The 19264-nt window shown below is 54.4% G+C and overlaps 1 protein-coding gene across 1 annotated transcript in view; it reads right to left on the reverse strand.

Annotated features, from left to right (window-relative positions):
- Nucleotides 1-10815, reverse strand: part of NUAK1 (NUAK family kinase 1) — a 59952-nt gene extending 49137 nt beyond the window's left edge. The window contains exon 1 of the mRNA XM_040990968.1: nucleotides 10594-10815. Within this exon, the coding sequence (XP_040846902.1) occupies nucleotides 10594-10815 (222 nt within the window). The remainder of the gene's footprint in view (nucleotides 1-10593) is intronic.
- Between the last annotated feature and the right edge of the window lie 8449 nt (nucleotides 10816-19264).

Consider the following 19264-nt stretch of genomic DNA (forward strand, 5'->3'; position numbering starts at 1 on the left):
TCCCAGCACACACTCGGGAAATGTGCTCTGTTCTGGGTCACTAGGCAAGTGGCCCCTCTTTGTACAACCAAGAGGATGGCTGCGCCTTGGGATGGGAGCTTGACTTCCTTTCCCTTTCAAGGGCGCTGCCACCAGCTGCCTGCATGTCCATGTGTTCCCTTGTTCCCCTTGGGGAGCGCTGCACTCTGTTCTGCCTGGGAAACAGATTTTCCACGGGCAATGGGGAAGATGTGCAATGACACTCTGCCCCCAGAGCACATACAGGACTACCCTAAGTTTCCCAATCCAGCGTGTTCCAGTGCTCAGCTCTGAGCTCCCTGGATAACCGGACTATCAGCTCTCATCACCCCACTTTACAGTCGATGGAATGGCAGAGTCTGCTGGCTGGCAGGAAACGTTTTCCACCTCATCCACGTCCCCCACCAGGTGTGGTTAGGAAGCCAGAGCTGCCCTGAGCCACAAGAAGATGCATCTGCACCCCCACAGTACGGACCAGGGGGGCAACTCCGAGAAGCCCTCAGCTGCCAAAGCGATTCTGAGAACTGAAGCTACTGAGCAAGGAGCCCTCCCGCCATCCACCAGGAGGTGGGGGCCGAAGGCTGCACTTCACCTATTCCTTGCAGTGAATCCCAGGCTGCTCTGCCCAGGAGCCAGCAGGAAGCTCCAGGAGGTGTCAAGGTGTTGGACACAGGGGCACATGCTGCGGACTGCCCACTGGACCCAGGCTACTGGAAACACAGCCCCTACCCTGCCCCTCCTAAAGAGACCCTGGTGAGATGAACTCCCAGCGGATGCTCACACTCTTCCCCACACACAAGCAGTTCACTCTCACAATCACTTCCCTTCCACACCTGAAGGACCAGCCGACTGTCTCAAGTTCGCACAGGAGACCCGTGGTAGACGCCCACACCCGGACATTCTGGCTCCAGCAGCTCCTTTGCAAATTATAGATCCGATCATCTTGTTCTCATGATCCTATAGAAGACTGGGATGCCGGGGTGGTCTCACTGCTGGGAAGGACCCCATGCATGCAGTGCCCGATGCCCTGTGAGCCAGGAAGAACACCAAGGTCCCTTTCAACCTGTTACCATCAAATGGCTTGAGTGGCTGCAACAGCCACATGAATAGCAGGTGCTTGATGGTGACACAGAAAGAGAGAGATGGAGACACAGAGAAAGAGAGACAGAGAGACAGAGAGAGAGAGACAGAGAGAAGCAAAGGCCCTTTCCTAAACAGGGAGAAATGGCCTTTCAGAGCAAGCAGAGCCCAGAACCACCTGAACCGCCCCCTTAGCACTCCCCCACTGCAAGTGGCCTGATCCCTTGTGTAGTCAGTGGAGTGGAATTCTTGAATTTTAAATGCACATCATGGTGTTTTGTTTTGTTGTTTTCTCCCCCGGCATACATGACCCTCCGCACTCCAGCTGCCGAACAAAACTTAAAGTCCGTGATTTACAGCCCAGGGAGAAATGTTTGGAAAACCCTGCTGATGCAGGTCAGGCTCCCCCTGTCGGCAGAGCTGATAGCTGGGGCGTCTCAAATGGGGAAGCTGGACTCTCCAGGGGAGGACAGGCAGGTGTAGGAGCAGCGACGGGGTTGCCAACCTCAGACAGGGCCGGGTTCCAGTACCTTCTTATCCAGCTGTGGCACACAACTGCTAGCGACAAGCATCCCAGCACTGAGGAAGGGGTGACCCAGGGGTGGTCATCCCTGCTGCCTCCCACCTTCTCAGGACTGCTGGGACACGCTCCTGGGGTTATCCCTTCATTCAATCACTCACTCATTCATTCATTCATTCATTCATTCATTCTGAGTGTCCACTACAAGCCTGGAGCACCAGGCCAGGGGGCAGTGATGAATCCAACAGTCCTGCCTCCAGTCAGATGAGGAAGTAGGGGGAGAGACTGCACAAAGAATCCAAGCCGTACTGTTCACTTACTCAACAGGGGGGAGACTTGGGTCAGAGAAACAAGGAGGCAGGGAACCGAGGTGGCGGGAGAGGAGCAAACTCACAGGAGACAAAGGGAACAGCAGTTCAGATCTTAGTCCCATGGCAGCCCGGGAGGGAGTCAGCTTCTCAACTGTTTGAGAGGAGACAGGGAGCTCATACAGACCACTGTGCTGCTCACAGGCCTGCAAAGACCAAGGCTGGGCCGAGCTGAAGTCAACGAGCTGGGAACTCAATCTCCATGGTGGCAGGGACCCAGCTCAGCATCACCTGCTGAGTCCCAGGGAGAGCACGCGCCAGCGGAGAGCTGGAGACAGCAGTCACGGCCAGGAATCGAACAAGGTGCAGTGACGTGGGACACAAATATCTTCCTCACTAAGATCACTGCTTGCCTCCCCTCCATCCCCACCCCAACCTCACCTCCCTCCACCACCACCTCCACTCCCCCGCCCCAGGGAGGATGTTAAAGCCAGGAGTCCAGATAAGGAGGCCCTTATCTCACACCACTTCTCTGAAATGTCCCACAGTCTTGGGCAGGCTGCTGGCTGACTTCCCTCCGCGCCCCCCACTCTGATCTGTGCTGCGTCATTCTTACAATTGCCAGCCAGTGCAGTGATGAAAGCTGCCCCGGGTGCGCCAAGCAGGGCCCCACAGGCTGCGTGAGGCACCAGGCACCCCGCAGAGGCACACAGGAACAGTACCCAGCCTACTATGCTCACACAGGGCCACCAGTCCACAGGGGTGGCATGGGAGCTTTTGCACACAGGCCCACCTAGGGAGGCCTTGGTATAATTCACACAAGCGTGCCCTGTGCACCTCCTATGTGCCCGGCACAGGGCGAGCCCTCTCGACACTCCATAAAAAGGCAGAGCTGCTGTGAGCTCCTTTCCCCGCCCCACCCCCAGAGGCCTGATGGACAGATAAGGACTTCCACCTGCAACCCCACCACCCCCCTCACCACAAGCAGCTTCAAGAAGGTACAATGTGCACAGCATCCGAGTTACTGCCAAAGATGCACGATTCCAAGGCCTGCTGTGTGCCCGTCACCCTCGGCCCCAGTATCAGCTATTCTGCAGTCACGTCCCACCCAACCCCTCACCACACCACCCCACCACTGACCCACGCCCCATCCTGGATTTCCTCCTCTGGAGGTTTCATAGAAACGGATCATCCACTCTGTGGTACTTCCTCACCAGCTCCCTCACCTGTGTAAAGCATCCCAGGTCCACCCGTGTCGGAAGATGGACAGAATTTTTATTGCTGAACGGTATTCCATAAACACCCTATCCATAAAGTTATACAATTCGCCCTAAAGAAGATTCTACAAAGAAAGCGGGCTCACCACGACGTGTGCGTATGCATTCGCCAGTGGATGGGCAGCTGGGCTGCCTCCGCCATGGCGCCCACAGGAACACCACTCCTGTGAACGTCTGTGGATGAGCTTCTACGTGGACCTAGTTTGCGTCTCTCCTGGGAATGGAACCACCCAGCTTTCCTGTTGCAGCTGGGCGTTTCCCGGCGAGCCCCACCATGCAGCCAACATCTGGCTGCTCCTGTGCCGTTTCCAGGGAGTTCACTCGCGGGTGGATGAGTGAATTCCCGGGGCCTGGGATCTTCTCATCACTGCACTCGGCAGGGTCGTCTGGGCCAGCTCGATGATAAATGCATCCTGCTTTAAAGCAGATCCTTCACAAATCATAAATTACAGATGCTCCCAGACTTTCATGTGGGCAAGACAAATGAGACTGCTGCTGTCTGACTCAGGAGCTGTGGAGGACAGGAAGCTACAGCCAGGAGCCCGGCAGGCCCTGCAAAGACGGCTCCCCCTGGCAAACGCAGGAGCCAGGATGAGAGAACAGGGACTGGCACACGGAAGTCCCCCCGCCTGTCTTTTCTGCTGCCTAACTCTCCATTCATTTCCAGCCTGTTCTTCTTCCTTCCCAATCAACCCACAACTCCTTGCGGTCTGGGATGATGGCCTACGGTCCCTGCACCTCCCAAGGTAGTCTCTTGTTCGATGCAAGCAGTTCTGTGCCACTCAACAAGCCCACGTTGAGCACCTGCTGCGTGCTTGGCCCTCTGTCAGATGCAGACGGTCGGCAGTATTGTAGGATGGGGTCCAGATAACTCGACAGGGTACAGCAACAAGACACCTTCACTCCACCCCTAATCTCCCTAGGAGGAAGTGAGAGCAAGGCAGCCTAGCAAGGTACTGGTGAGTCTCTGCAGGCCAGGAGTGAACCAGCTCACCCCTGCTGAGCCCCCACCTCTACCTGGGGCATTCCAGGATCAGAGGCTGTCTGGAAAACAAAGAACCAGTGTCAGTCCAGCAGACAGCGCCCTGACCCTGCTTCTGTGGAACACACTCGGGGTCGGACGGGCAGACAGCAGCCTCGATCCTTATCTTTGCAAACCCCAACTCTTGCGAAAACCTCCCCTGTCCTGGCCAGCACACCAAAATACTTCCAAACCGCCTGGAGCTCAGCCCACCTCCAGGGAGATGGAGAAGGTCAAGGTGTTAGCACCCGCATGCCTCGCTCCGTGATTGTGGGTGACCTCGGGGATGAGGCACAACCTCTCCGTGATTCTTATCTGCAGAATGGGATGCTAACAGGACTGTCAGGATTCCATTAGTCGGGATGTGCTGTACCTGGCCTGACACCAGCATTCTAACCAGCGTGTACATCTCCCAGCATTGTTGGGACTCAATGGGGGACCCTGTCTATCAAGCAGCTAGCAGAGCATGGAACACCCCAACTTCACGAACAGAATGAGCTGCTACTAATATCACCATTATTTTTCATTTGAGAGGCAGAGATAGATAGACAGACAGAGGCGTTCGCTCCCCCAAATGCCCATCATGGCCTCGGCTGAACCACAGCAAAGCCAGGGGTTGAGAACTCAGTCCCAGATTCCTACCCGATGACTGGGCCCCAAGTCCCTGCACCACCACGGCTGTCGCCCAGGATGCACATCAGCAGGAAGCTGGGATGAAGAGTGGAGCTAGGACTGAATCCAGAGAGCCCGCTGCACGATGCAGGTGCTGCCAGACACATCTCCCCCACTGGGCCACTCAGCCCTGTGGGTGTCCTCACCGTCAGTTACACACGTCCCTGCCCCATCCCACTGAACCAATCTTGCCTCTCACTGTGTCCTGGCACAAACCCTGAATTCCACACCCCCTGGCCCATCCACCTTTCCCAAACAGACGTGAATGAAAACCCTGGAATCTGTCATGTGTGTGAAATGCCTCTTATTTCAATCCAAAACACACATCAATGGTCCTCTCCCTTCAAAACAAAAAAAAAAGTATTTACTTGAAAGTCAGAGTTACAGAGAGAGATCTTGTATCCACTGGTTCATTTTCCAGATGGGCCCAATAGCCATGTCTGGGCAAGGCTGGATGCAAAGTGCAGCAGCCAAGACAAAAAGTCAGCACTGCCTTTGGTGGCTCCACCTGCTTTGCCACAGTGTGGATCCCTAGAGTCACCTTCAACAGTACTCACCCCACGAGAGCTAGGGGTGCACATGCACCCTCACTCCATCCCACAGAAGGTCATGGGGCTGCCGAATACAACCCCAGGACAGGCAGGTCCCTCCCGCTGCCCTTCCAGCCCCTCTGGCTAAGTCCCTGGCACATGCTGATTAATTTCTCCAGCAGCCACAAACTTCGAACTTCTTCCAAGCTGGCAGACTTGTCCGACACCCTCGGCCATCTGACCCACAGCAAGTTGCTCAAACTCCATATGCATCACTTTGCCCATCTGGGAAATGGATCAACCCAGAATGTGCATCCCACAGGGAAAATGCCCAAAGCACTAGGAAGCAGGACATACTCCAGGATCTTGCAAAACAGCAGCAGGTGGCCACCCTGGTGGCAGGGATGACCCAGGGAAGCGGAGTCCGGACCAGAATCAAACACAGGTTGAAGAACCAAGAAGCTGCATCCCAAATCAAAAACCCCGAGGAAACTTCTGTCTTCTATGCAAAGGTTGCTCTCAACCTGGCAGCGGGTCACCCTGCCTGTGCCAGCCTAAGCTCTCAGTCGACTCGTATGTCTCCCTGTTGAGCAGCAGACGGCACACGGTAATAAAACTTGGTCAGACAGTGGGTTCCAGCTCTATAAGAACATTCCATTTTCTACAAAATCCTAAGTTCTTTTACAAAAGGAAAATCTCTGGGGCTGGTACTGTGGCATAGTAGGTTAAACCTCTACTTGCGGTACCAACATCCCCACATGGGCACTGGTTGGCGTTCTGTCTGCTCTATTTCCGATCCAGCTCCCTACATTTGACCTGGCCTGGGAAAGCAGCAGAAGAGGGCTCAAGTCCTCGGGCCCCCGAACCCACATGAGAGATTCTGAAGAAGCTCCAAAATCAGCCCCAGCTCTGGTTGTTGTGTCCAGTTGGTGAGTGAACTAGCAGATGGAAGATCTTCTCTGTCTCTCCTTCTCTCTATAAGTCTGCCTTTCTAATAAAAATTAATAAATCTTCATACAAAGGTTCATCTCACTTGGGTAAAAATTTCTCAAAGGAGCAATGGAAAAATACCAAACCGAGAACCAGGTTTCTGAGACGCAGCCCAATCACGGAGCTGATGAAGCTCAGAAAAGTGACTTAGCCCCTCTGCGCCTTGCTTCTGTCTCATGGGATGAGACCCCCAGGCCACACGTTTGCCCAGGTCGAGTACACTTGGAAACTGGCTGTGCGTCTTGGCCACGACACACACGAGGGACAGCCCCTCTGGCGAGGCACATCGGTCATTTCTGGTGTGCAGGTTTCCAGCAAAAAAAAGTTACAAGTGCCTTTGGACCAGTGCTAAAACACCCACTTTGGGCCACATCCTTTGGTCTGCTAAGCCAGGATGCCACCACTACTGCCAGGGGCTGGAGCCGGCTGCCAAGGCAGGCCAGGGACACACTCAGGTCTGTCTGTGCCCGAGCCCTCTCCTTCAGCTTTCATCACACCCTATTCTGCACATCGGGAACAACCTGGAGCAGAATGCTGACCTTGGCTCTTGACATTGAGCGGGTCCTATGATGTCTCTCTCCCAACCAAAACTGTGTGTTTGGGGCCAATGCTTCGTGTGGCCAGAAGGTCCAGGGGGTTGGGCTCCAGGAAAATACATGCAGTGTTACCAGCCTGTGGCTCACCCAGCAGCCCTGCCCTCAAGTTGTACCAAAACAGAAGTTGTGCAATCAGCGAGGCCCAGATTCCAGGTTTCAGAAACGCCTTCAGATCCTATCTGAACCCAGCTCATGGACTCCCCTTCCTGCGCACACACCTCCCTCATCGTCCCAGCATGTTTAAGTAATGACACTAAAGACAGGATGATGTCCCCCTTCACTCTGGGTGAGTGAGGGTAGGCCCTTGGTCCAGGACACCATGCCTCTCTGATCCCCTTCGAGAATCCTCATGAAATTGTGAATGAGAGGAAAGAGGGGAAAAAAAAAAAAACCCCTGCCAACAGGAACAATCAACTGCTTAATAATTTCCCTTTCAAAGCTTTATACATATTGTTTCATTCTGTTGTTATGAGTCTACCGGGTTAGCCCTGTGAGCAACCCATTTCACAGATCGGGAGACTAAGGTTCAAAAAGCAACACGGCCCCTGCATCACAAGCCAGATGGGGCTAGGTCACTGGTCAGAATGGAAGTCTGCCAGGGGTCCTCACTGTCACACTTGTTCAACTCTGGATGAAGTTTCCTGGGGTTCCCGCCTTGTGGACCAGCTCAAGCAGCCTGTGTGGTTACTTTCGGCAATGACAGCAGATGCCAGGACCATACGGGGGGCTGGATCCACTGACCCCAGGTTCCCTACTTGGCAAACTGGCCTCCACAGGGCCTTGCACAGCACGCTGAAGATGCTGCTGTGGCATGTTGTATTCACAAGGCCCTTCCAGATGTGCAATTACAAGCCACACCATTCTCAGACTTAAAACACATATACACACTTCTCTTGTGAGCAGGGCCGCTGCTTGCCACAGGGATGCCGATTCCCAGCATCCCAAGCAGCCGGATCCCCGCAGCCCACCACCAGCTGCTCTGATCATCTGAATGAACACACCAAGACGGCTGGCAAATTCTCCCCAGGGTCAAAAGGGCTGACACTCTCTCAATTAGACTATGCCTTAGGAGCAAGGGCGGATGCTCAGTGCAGCGCTGGACCCAGAAGATAACTCCAACTTCACACCATCAGTGGAAACTCTCACAGCCCTGGGCAGATCCTTGGCCACCAGGCACTGCCTGGCAAGCACAATCCACTGACAACCTTTTTGTCTGCTTCCGAGCATTCTCCTGTTCAGCCAGGCACAGGATACTTTGCACCTGCCTGCTTCTCTAGGAAGTCGCTGCACCGCCCTTGAAAGTGATGCACTCAGCAGGGCAGGGGAACACCCCAAAGCCCAAGCCTCGGGTTCCTCATCTGTCCCAAAATGCAAGGAAGAGCTGGAGGTAGCTCTTAAGGACAGAAAGCAGCCCCCTGAAGAAACCAAGCAGTTCGGCGATTGCCAGTATCTTGGGCCTGGATCTGCTTCCAACTTCAATTTTTTTTTTTTTACATAATTTCTCGGTAAAAACACGAGATGTAGCTGAAATGAGTAGCACAATGGGACACTGAATCGGGCTGGACAATAATAGAGCCCACTCGAAGCTGAGAGATTGAGCCTCTACCGTTCTCAGCGCGCCCCCTAGCGGCCGTCTGGCTAAATCCGGCTGGAATGTTCACAGATTTCTGCAAATAAAGAGCTAGACATCCACGCAGAGAAAGGCAGACTCCTGCCCACTAAGCAAGGCCCTTTCCTTCTTAACCTTGTTTAAATCAGAAAGCCGGAAGCTCCAATGACGCTCAGAGAGGGGTGTCCCCCTGAAGACAAGGTTGCAGTCTGAGAAACGGCCTTTAGCATCAGGATACCCCAGACACCCTTCTCACCGCACCCCTCTCAGGCTCTCATCTTCAACCTGCAGCTGTAGCCGCGTCTGCTTTTGATTATGCTGCTTCCCAACTTCCCAGCACCATTCTCCAACAGCTCCCATGACAACGGGAGCAAGGAAGGGGCTAAGCTTGGGGGGTGGTTTTTTGTTTTTTTTTTTGTTTGTTTGTTTGTTTTGTTTGCATCACTTCAACAACAAAAAAAGCATGAATGAGATGATGTCTTTCTGGGCTTCTCCTACCAGCCTGAAAGTGTGCTTCATAAAGGGCATTCGCAGGGCCCATCTCCTCTTTAGAATATTCCATGCGCCACAGTGGCACCTGCTACTTGCTCGCTAGTGAGGTAGTTAATTATTTCAGAGGCACGCTTAAAATACATGTGTGTATATATATATATATATAAACACCATCTCCAACATCAAATTAATCAATAACAGACTTCTTTCTTTAAAAGTTCTGTGATAAAACTATATCAACCCAGAATCTAAGAAATAAGAAGCTTATCCCGGTACAGGCAAGAATTTAGGGTGCTAAGCTTTAGCTGATGGGCACCCATTTACAAATGCAAATGGAAAAACCAACACTAACCCCGCATTTGACAGCTCATTTTGCTTCTTCCACCACCCACCAACCTCCTCCCTCACCCTCACAGTCATTTGTTAAGTTTATGAGCAACCCTGGGCCCCCAAAACACTCCCCCACACCCCCAGAAGCGCACAGGAGAAGGCTCCTAACCAGTTTGTAACTTTGGCTGGAAATCGATTAAAATCCGCCTGATCTGTTTCAAATCAAAGAACCACGCTAATGTTCGGCCACACACCCCACGGAATCTTTGTGCAAGTCAGTCCCTTTGAACCCCAGTCCCCAGGCACCAGCTGTGTGCGTTCCAGGATTCTGTCTTACAGAGACACATCAGAGCTGTTAAGAGACCAGAGGGACACCCCCCACCACCACCAGCAGCAGATAGTGCTGGGACCCTTCCAGGGTTTCAGCCGTCTGGGGGCAGCTGGATAAGGAAGCACCCCCACCCACCCACCCCCGTGCGAGCGCACACACACACACGCCGCCCCACTTAGGCGATTTGGCAGCCCTGCAGCCTGCACCGGCATAGCCCTGAACTCTGCCGCAGCGTCCATCTGACGCTCCCCATGCTCTGGGCATTTCCAGCGGCCACGATGCAAACTGTCACAACCCGGGCAGGCGCCCGCCCTTCCTTCCAGCCACAGCATAGCGTGACGGGCGTCCAGGGTGCGAGGGTGCACAGAGACGCTCTGTGTGGCTTCATAGGGGAATCTGGGGACAACGACAGGACAGGGGACTGGAGGGACCAGCTCCGAACTGAGCATGTAGGAATGTATTACTATTATTGTTGTTGTTGTTATTACTATTATTATTTTGAGGTAGAAGGCATTGCAGGCATGGTCTGGAGAGCAAACCTCACAATCCCAAAGTTGGAAACTGCATGCAAAGCCTACATAACGCTTGGCCGCTGGGGATAAAAAAGGGGGGGGGGGATTAAAAGCCCCAAAGTATGTGTAGACAGGATGTAACAAGTGTTTAGAGATGCATGCCTGAGTCACGGGGCGCTGCGGGCAGAGAAGTAGCCGTCTGGCTGGGAAAGGCGGGGAGGGGTCCCGAGGAAGCCCCCCGCTCGGTCCCGCCGTGCACACCGCCTCGCAGGGCCAGCCGGAGCTCCCCCGGCAGCCCGCAACTCACCACGCGGCCCGAGAACCTCTCGGTGGCCCGCTTGACTTTGCCGTAGGTGCCTTTACCCAGGGTCTCCTGCAGCTCGTAGCGGTGCTTCAAGTTGTGCTTGTGGTGATGGCGCTTCACCCCGTGCGGCTTCCTGGGCTCCGGAGCCGCCGCCGGGGGAGAGCCCGGCGCCCCCAGCCTCGGGTCGGGGCTGTCCCCTGCCGAGGGCGCAGCGGCCCCTTCCATGTCCAAAGATGATGGGGACGAGGAGCCGGGCTGGAGAAGGCAGGGACCCGGGCACAGCGCTCGGGGTGCCGGGGATTCCAGGCAAGGCGACGGGGGATGGGGAGAAAGCCGGGGTGCGCTTTTAAGGTCGCCCCCGCCGCATGAGGGGAGCGGCTCGGTCACGGGCGGCCGCGGGAAGTGCACATCTGGCACCCCGGGCGCGCACGGTCGGCGCGCCGGCCCCCGCCCCCCGGCCGCGGCGAGCTGTGCGGAGCGTCGGGCGAGGTGGCGGTGGCGGCGGCGCTGGTGTTTGCAGCGGCGAGGGCGGCCGGCCGACCGAGGGGTGGCTCCGAGCGCCCGAGGGGGAGTGTTTTGTGGGGCGCCGCGCCCCCAGCCCCTCCCCCGGCAGGGCGCGCAGACGGCCGGGGGGCGGGCCGGGCGGTGCTCGCGGTCCCCGGGGAGGGGAGCGGGCCGGGGGGCTGCGGGCGCGGACGCCGGGCTTCCCTCGCCACCGTCGCCGCCCGGGGCCACCCGGAGCCCAGAGGGCGCTGGCTGCGGGGTCGCCACCCGCCCTTTGTGCGGCGCGGCGTAGGCCCGCGCAGGGGACGGCCGGGGGGCTTTGTCCTCGCTCCGCCGCCGGGGGAAGGGCGCAGGGCGAGGCGGGGGAAAGGCTGGCGGCCCAGCCCGGCCCGGCGCAGCGCTCCCCGGGGCTCGCGGCCGCAGCTACCGCCGGCCTCCCACCGCCGCGTCCGCCTCGGGCCGCTCGGCCTCGGTTCCTGCTCGCGCCCAGGTGGAGGCTGCGGCTCGTGGGGCTCCGGGCTCCGGAGAGCGAGCGCGCAGCGAGCCGGGCGCTGCCGGGGTCCGTTGGCGATCCGAGCCGGGGCGCCGCGGGCTCGGGCGCCGGTTCATTTTCTGGTCGGTGGTGATGGTATGGTGGTAGTGGTGGTGACGGCGGCGGCCAGGCCGGAGCTGCGGGGATGGGGGAAGGGCGGCGGGGCGGTGTCGGGTTACAGCGGTGAGTCACGGCCGCGCTCCCGCGGCGGGGCCTAGCTGCGCGCCCCGGGGGCGGCTGCGAGGCGACACCGCCACCCCCCATCCCCCAGCCCTCGGAATGCTGAGCCCTGGCGGGGTGGAGGGAGGAGCGGGCCGCCGCCTGGCCTTCCAACACCACACGGGACCCCGGTGGGGGCATCGCCTGCGAGGGGAGGAGGAGCAGGGGGACTTGGCAGAGATGGGGTACCGGAGGTACCAGGACCGCGCCGGGCCATGCCAAGGCGCCCACGCTGCCCGCGGAGACCGCCATCCGAGGTGGGCCAGGCAGGCACCACCCACACCCAGGTCTGCAGCAGGGCCCGGGCATTCGGGAGCGGGTGAGGCGGGAAGGACCCCTCACGCTGAGGGTTCCCCCACCCCCACTCCCCTGCAGGGACGCCCAGGCTAAATGACAAGGAAAAAAGCCCAGGGGAGATTGCTTGTTAGGGACACAAGGTGTCAGCTTGGACCAGGGAGACTGTGTATGCTGTGCTGCTTAGGCTGCCGCGGGCCCACGGATCTGTTTCCTGGGCATAGTTTTCTCTGTAGTTCTTGCTGCCTTCCCTGGTACCATTCCTGAAGCCCGTTCCCTGCTGTTGCTGATGGCGACTGGGCCCCTGGCTCTCCACACCAGCCTCCTGGCCGCGGCCCTGCCCTCCCCTGCGTTACTCCCTTTCCATTTTCTTTTCCCTGCACTGACGCTGGAGATAAACTCCCTTCCTGGTGCCCCAGGAGCCTTCCGGTGATAAAGCGTGTGTGAGTCTTCACACCTCTCCAGGCCACCCCACTGGCAGTGTCCCCCAGCCCTCCTCCCAACACCCCCGCTGCTTTGTGCCCCTTCTGCAGACACGTGTGGGAGTGAGGCCCACAACCCTTGAGTGCTGGCTTCCCAGTGAAGCCAGGTCAAATGACCTGATCTCTCCAAGCTTGGGTTTCCCCTTCTAAAGCTGTGGATTGGGGGATGAGTCAGGCAGGTAAACAGTATGCAGTGGTCATTGAAACTCTTCAAGGACTTTTGGGCCTTTCCTTTCGCTGGGCTGGTGGGGGGAAATCCTCCCGGCCATGCGCATGACCACAGGACTGGCTTTGGCCAATGGGACGAGAGCAGAAGTGACGCGCTGCTTGTGTGTGGGTAAATTAAGGGAGAGTGGGCAAATGGCCAGGTCTTCCTTCTCCGTGATTTGACCATCATGGGAGGGGACAGAAGTCAGAACCTCCCCAGGCCAACGCGGGTCTCCATGGGAGGATTCCAGAAGTGTCACAACCCACGTACACTGGGAAAGTCGACTGAGTGACTAGTAAGCTGGTTTGTGGATTAAACCAGTGAGATGCGGGGTGATGTTGGTTAGAGCAGCCTGCATGAGTACCCTACGTCATCCTGACTGACAGTGTCACTTCCCAGGCCAGGGGACTTCACCTGCTGTGGGCTAATGGGAGAACAGTAACCCCCTGGCAGGTAGGTACCTGCTGGTATCCCTCTTTGAATTGAGAAGGTCCTCTCCAACAAGATTGGGTAATTTGCCTGAGATGACCCAGCTGGTAAACAGAAGCACCTGGATTGAAACCCTGCCTGCCCAGTCCCAAAGCGCCTGCTCTTCCCCCTCCACCTGTCCTTAAATGGTTAGCCTGGGAGACGTCCGTCCGGCGCAGGGTCTGGCACACAGTCAGGCCCTGGGAGCTCCTCCCCGGGCTGGATTCCTACGGCATTTAGTGTGGCCCACATCACAGCGCAGCGTTATCAAACACCACGCACAGGTGTGTTGCACGTGCGCGAAGCGTTTCCTCCAACAACAGCCAGATTCCCGGAGGAAGAGTCAGAGCCTCCCGGTCCACAGCCTGGTGCCACCACTGCTGTAACCATTTTTGGATAAGTGTTTCCTCCCCTAAGCTTCGGTTCCCTCATCTGTAAGTGGTGATGGCAACAATATATTTCGCAGTTCTGGTGAGGATTGAAATGTGTATACACACATTTGTATGTATATATACAGAAGGGGCGCACACACACACACACACACACACACACACACACTTAGGGACCAGCACAGAAGTGTAGCACACTGATCCTCAGCCTACTAGCGCCACCATCCCATATGGACGCTGGTGTGTGTCCCAGCTGCTCCACTTCCCGTCCAGCTCCCTGCTAATGGCCTGGAAAGCAGCAGAGGATAGCCCGTCCTTGGGCCCCTGCCCCCACATGAGTGGCCCAGGAGAAGCTGCTGGCTCCCAGCTTTGGACCAGCCCAGCTCTGACCATTGGACTGAATGTGAACCAGCAGATGGGGAATCTGTTTCTCCTTCTCGACTCTGAAGTAAAATAAGTCTTTAAAAGAGAGAGATTCACCAAACAAATATGTGGCTTTTAAGATTATATATTTGCTCTTCTTCTTCCATGTCTCCTATTAGAATTCTGAGCAATAGCAAAAAGTTTAATCCTGCTGCTTAATTAGACTCTGATTTCATGCTGATCCAGGACAAATGCTGGAACATCTGCACGTGGAAGCCTAACATCTTGTTATCCTCTGTCTTAATTTATACGTTCCTTTATTATGCTTTGTATTTTTCACATAAAAAGATCCACTCACTTTCACAAGAAATCTGTTCAGAAAGCAGTAGTACCAGTTATCATATATATATACACGTACATATAATATATTCCCCCTAATGTTCATAAAGCTGCAAGGTGGATGCTGGAGTCCCATTTCACTGCCAAAACTTGAATTTCCAAGAGACTGAATTGCCTGTGGCAAAGCTGCAAGTGAGTGCAGGTGCTCGGCCGGGAGCTTACGTCCCAGCCTCCCTTGCAACTAATTCTAGCAGCACACACGCATCTGTGACCCTTGTTGCTTCCCTGCCAGGGTGTTTAAAAAGCCTTTCCCACTTTGCCAAGTCAGAAACAAAGAACCCCAAGACCCCCAGGGGATGGGGAAGCCAGGCGCTGAGGAAACACGGGACTCTACAGCTACCTGCCTTGAGGAGTAAAACCACCCTGGCCAGGACACTGGGCTGGCACAGGCAGAAACTTGCATTGCTAATTTAGAGGGTTATATGTTAAACTACCAGAACTGCCCCAACTAATACATACATTTCACACAAACTCAGTATTTACATTTGAAAAGAAGTGCAAGGTAACAACCATGTGAACAGTTGGGACCAAAATGATGCCTTTGGTATTCTCCACCTGCTCACTATTTAAGAGGAAAGCACACTGCTGGAGGATGTTTTTAAGTTTTCCTGTGTTACATGTATCCAAGATCACAAAAGACTATTCAACAGTTAAGAAACCCAAGGTTACTATTTTCCTGCTGCCTGCCACGCAGCTGAGCTTGGGGCTGCCCTGGGACAAGTCAGCATGGTCTCTTCTTCAGGAAGCTTCTGTCCAGTCTGGGAGCAGTATGCACAATGTAGGACATTCCAGCCACCAAAGCTCCTGGCTGTTTGGATGTGCGATAAATAAAAACTAGAGCTGACTCAAAAGCCTGAAGGCTAGCTTCCTTCACCCCTACACGATAGCGACAGCAATTGTAAGCACATGGTATCTGGCTCTTTTCTGATGCTGTGACGAGCTTAGGTGTAAAGAAAAGAAATGTGGCTCAGAATTCTGGAGGTTGGGATGTCCCACAGCATGGAGCAGCAGGTGCTCAGCCCCTGGAGGGGCTGCTTGTCAGCCTTGTGACATGGCAGTGGGCATCCAGTGACAAGGGTGCACACAGAGGCAGACTGCTGAGACAATCCCAACATCCATTAACCCATCATACTCATTATAACCCTTGATACCTCCCCATGGGGCTCGAGGGGTGGACATTCAGGGCAGCAAATAAATGGTAACTTGGAACATAAACTCAAGACCAAACAAGTTCAAGTTCCGGCACTGTCATTTCTAGCTCATCTTGGGCAAATTTATATTTATTTATTCAGGTTGCTCATCTTTTAAATGGAGGATATTAATGGGGGAGAGGGAGTGAGGAGCACAGCCACTAAGACCCAGAGTGGAAATCTGTCCCATACTAGAGTACCTAGGTTTGAGCCCCAGCTCCTTCCCATTCCAGCTTCCTGGTCATGCACCCCTTGGGGCAGCTTGAGGACCTGCTTCAAGTCCCATCTGTTGCAGACATTTGACAAGGAAACCAGTGAATAAATACACTCTCTCTTCCTAGCTCTCTCTCTTGCTCTCTCTCCCTCCCTCTGCCTTTTAACAAATACAAATAATTTCTTTTACCATGAGGGACATGAACACCTACCACAAAAGGTCTTTGTTGAGAACTGAGTCAGTCATGCAAAATAAAACAGCATTGCAAATAGTGGGACAGGAGTGGTTGCAACCAGCACATTCGGGTTGTTAGGGGTTTTTGCAGACCTCCCAGGGGTACTCTATGTTTTGTATGAAAGAATGTAAGAAAGGGTCTTTTTGTGTCCATTAATAGGCGACATCAGGAAACAAATGTGTAAATAGGATCTGGGGACAGTACAAGGACGCCATCAAAACAACCCAAACCAAGGCTTTGCTTTCAGTGTGTCTCAGCTGATAGAGACCTTGTTGGGGGAGCACCTGTTTGGGCATCCACTACAGCACGGGAACAGTGAGTGGAACAGGAAGGGACCCAAGGAGACCTCTAGCACTGACCTTCCTAACTCTCCCTGGTGATTCCCTCATCCCCTCCTCGCACACTCCTCCTCCTCCCTCCTTCATGAAAGTGCAAAGGGCACATGGACAAGTTGGCAGCAGCCCCCTATCCCAGCTTTGTTTCCTCTGTTGTAACTTCATTCTGAAGAATGGCATAGGCCCTTTCCGGGGGAATCACAGAGCAGAGACGTGTTGGAAAGTTCCAATATCAAATAATGAAACTAAAATGAGAGAACTCCCCTTCAACAGGGAGGGCACTGGCAGGACTCCAGAGCGGAAGCCACACTGTGCCGCGCTGGAAAGAGTGGCCACCGGAAAGTGGCATGATTGGATGTATTGCGTGTGGGGTTCCGTTAAGGGAGGGTCACGCAGAACTTTCCTCTATTGGGTGTGGCCTGAGTAGGATAATGTATTCAGTGGCATTAACTAAGTGCATACCCATTATAATTCAGGATCCTGGGGATACCCAAGTGAACACAGCAAGGAAAAACACTCCCAGACTTCATTAAGTTTACTGACAGACACTAAGCTATGGACAAGTAAGTGATGTGTCAGACAGTGGGAGGGGCCGGCAGGAAGCTAAAGTAGATCAGGGAGTATTGGTGAATGTGCAGGGTGGCAGGTGGAGAACAGTGTCTGATCAGGTGACATTAGAGGTCAGGCCCCTGGGAGGCAAGGGAGAGGGCAGGATACAGGGAAAGGCCATCTCACTATCTAATGGAAGAGCCTTCCCAGGCAGGGACCACGCAAAGGCCCTGGGGCCATAGGGTCCTTCCTTTGTTCAAGGAATACTGAGGAGGTCACTGTGGGTGGGATGAAATAGACAGAGTAGGAGGGGATGGGTCCAGAGAGTTCACAGAGGACCAAAATCTGTAGGATGTCAGGGGGCAGTGTTGAAAGTATGAATTTCATCATGGCTCAAGCAGTAAGCCATGGGCCAATTTTGCTTGAGGCAATGACACAACCCACCTTGGGTTTGAAAAGTTCCTCTAGCCATGGTATTGAAATAGACTTAGGGGGAAAGGAGTGGGTGGACAAGGAAGCTTTTGGGCAGCCCAGCGGCTACCCACAACAAATGCAAGAACATCCAGTCACAAATCTGAACACCTAAGTCCATTTCTCCCCGGCCTTTCCCTCTTCCACATGACCAGCACAACTCTGCTAAAACATGCATCTGACCCTGGCCTCCCTCCAACACGCTGCGGCTGCCCAGTGGCCTCCAGGACAAAGTCTGAACAAAGCAGACAGATTGCTGGCATTCGCACAAGAAAGACTCCCTAGAATCCTGGCTTTTGAAGCCCCAGCCCTGTGACTCCATCCGAGCTGCTCCGCCTCTCTCACTGCAGCCCGTTCTCTTTCCCTCTTGCCCCGGCTGTTTCCTGCATGTCTGCAGCGGCTCTGTGCCCTGCCCTACACACCTGGGGCGATGCCTAACACATAGCAGACACTCTTGCCCAATAGGCAAGGGGACATAGGAGCAAGCATGGGCACATGAAAGCCGGCCCCAGCAATGCTCCCTTTGCTGGCTTCGTAGTATTCCCTTCCCGTTTTCTGCATGGTCAGCCCTGTGGTACTCTCTGGACTTGTATCTATACCCATCTCTCCTGCAGCCTGCATTCCAGCTGCGCTTCTCGCTGCTCCGTGCCTCCGGGCCTTTGCACAATTCTGTGTCTCATGCTTATGATGCTTCCTTTCCTGTCCTCCACATGACCCATTCTTCCTCATGCGGGCACCTAGCTGATTGCACATGGGCCTTTAGCTCCAAGGCCGACTGTATCTCTTACCCCCTGGCATTGCAATGACTCAGTAAGGCACCCATCTCCCCACAGGTGCCTGTGAGCTCCCCAAGCCGGATGTAACATAGTTCTGTCCAACAGACACACAGTGTGAGCCCCAGAGGCTTGTTCTTCCAAAAGTTCATAGAAATGCGTAGGATAAAAAAAAAACTATGCATAAATTTGAACTCATTTTGTACCAGAATAAATCTACTTATTAATTTCACCCAGTGCTTGTAAGAGGAGGTTTAGCCAATAGAGCCATTGAGCCAGTCCAATTTTAACATTTTTAGCAGCTACATCCCAAAAAACTCCTAAGAACCAAAAGAAGCAGGTACTCATTGTGTGTGGAATGAATAATCCGATGGAGAGATGAAACATTTGAGCTGCAGCTCTTTCACCTGCCAGCTCCAGGGTCTCAGGAGGGAAGTAAGCCTCAGTTTCCTCATCTGTAAAATAGGTATAGAGTTATTACTTACCTATTAGACATGGGCAAGGCGATCCTGCATGGTATATGCTTGCCTTACAGGACTAATTAAAGGAATGTCTATGAGGAACTTAGCACTGTACCTACAACAGCATGTAGTACGCCCTGCCAAAATGGTAGCAGCTATTACAACTGCATAAATAATATCTTTACTATTAAACTTATTCTACCTATGTTATAATCGCTATATAAAGCAATTACAATTTCCCAAGTAATTCTACTCCAAACTCTCCTTTTCCTGCCCCTCCCTTCTCCAACAACAACAACAACAAAATCTAGGTCAGGAAAGAACAGGCTTAGGACCTGGGGTTTCCACATGATTGCCTATATTTACCTGAGCTGTTTTTATTTGTATTTCTTAACCATGGGAGACAGGTCCCTCGGCCCCACCCTGCCAAGATCCAGGGCGGATCAGTGTCAGGCCTTGAGTACATTATTACTGTGACCAGGGACTTGGGTTCTTTGAGGAGGTCATCCCAGGCGGGTCATCAGTCTATCACAGCAGAAGTCCTATTGGCCCACCTGCTCCGGGGCAGTCATGCCAGCCCATGCTGGC

This window comes from Ochotona curzoniae, unplaced genomic scaffold, assembly GCF_017591425.1.
Source record: "Ochotona curzoniae isolate NIBS_2020 unplaced genomic scaffold, NIBS_Ocur_1.0 contig_1014, whole genome shotgun sequence".
Taxonomy (NCBI): Eukaryota; Metazoa; Chordata; class Mammalia; order Lagomorpha; family Ochotonidae; genus Ochotona; species Ochotona curzoniae.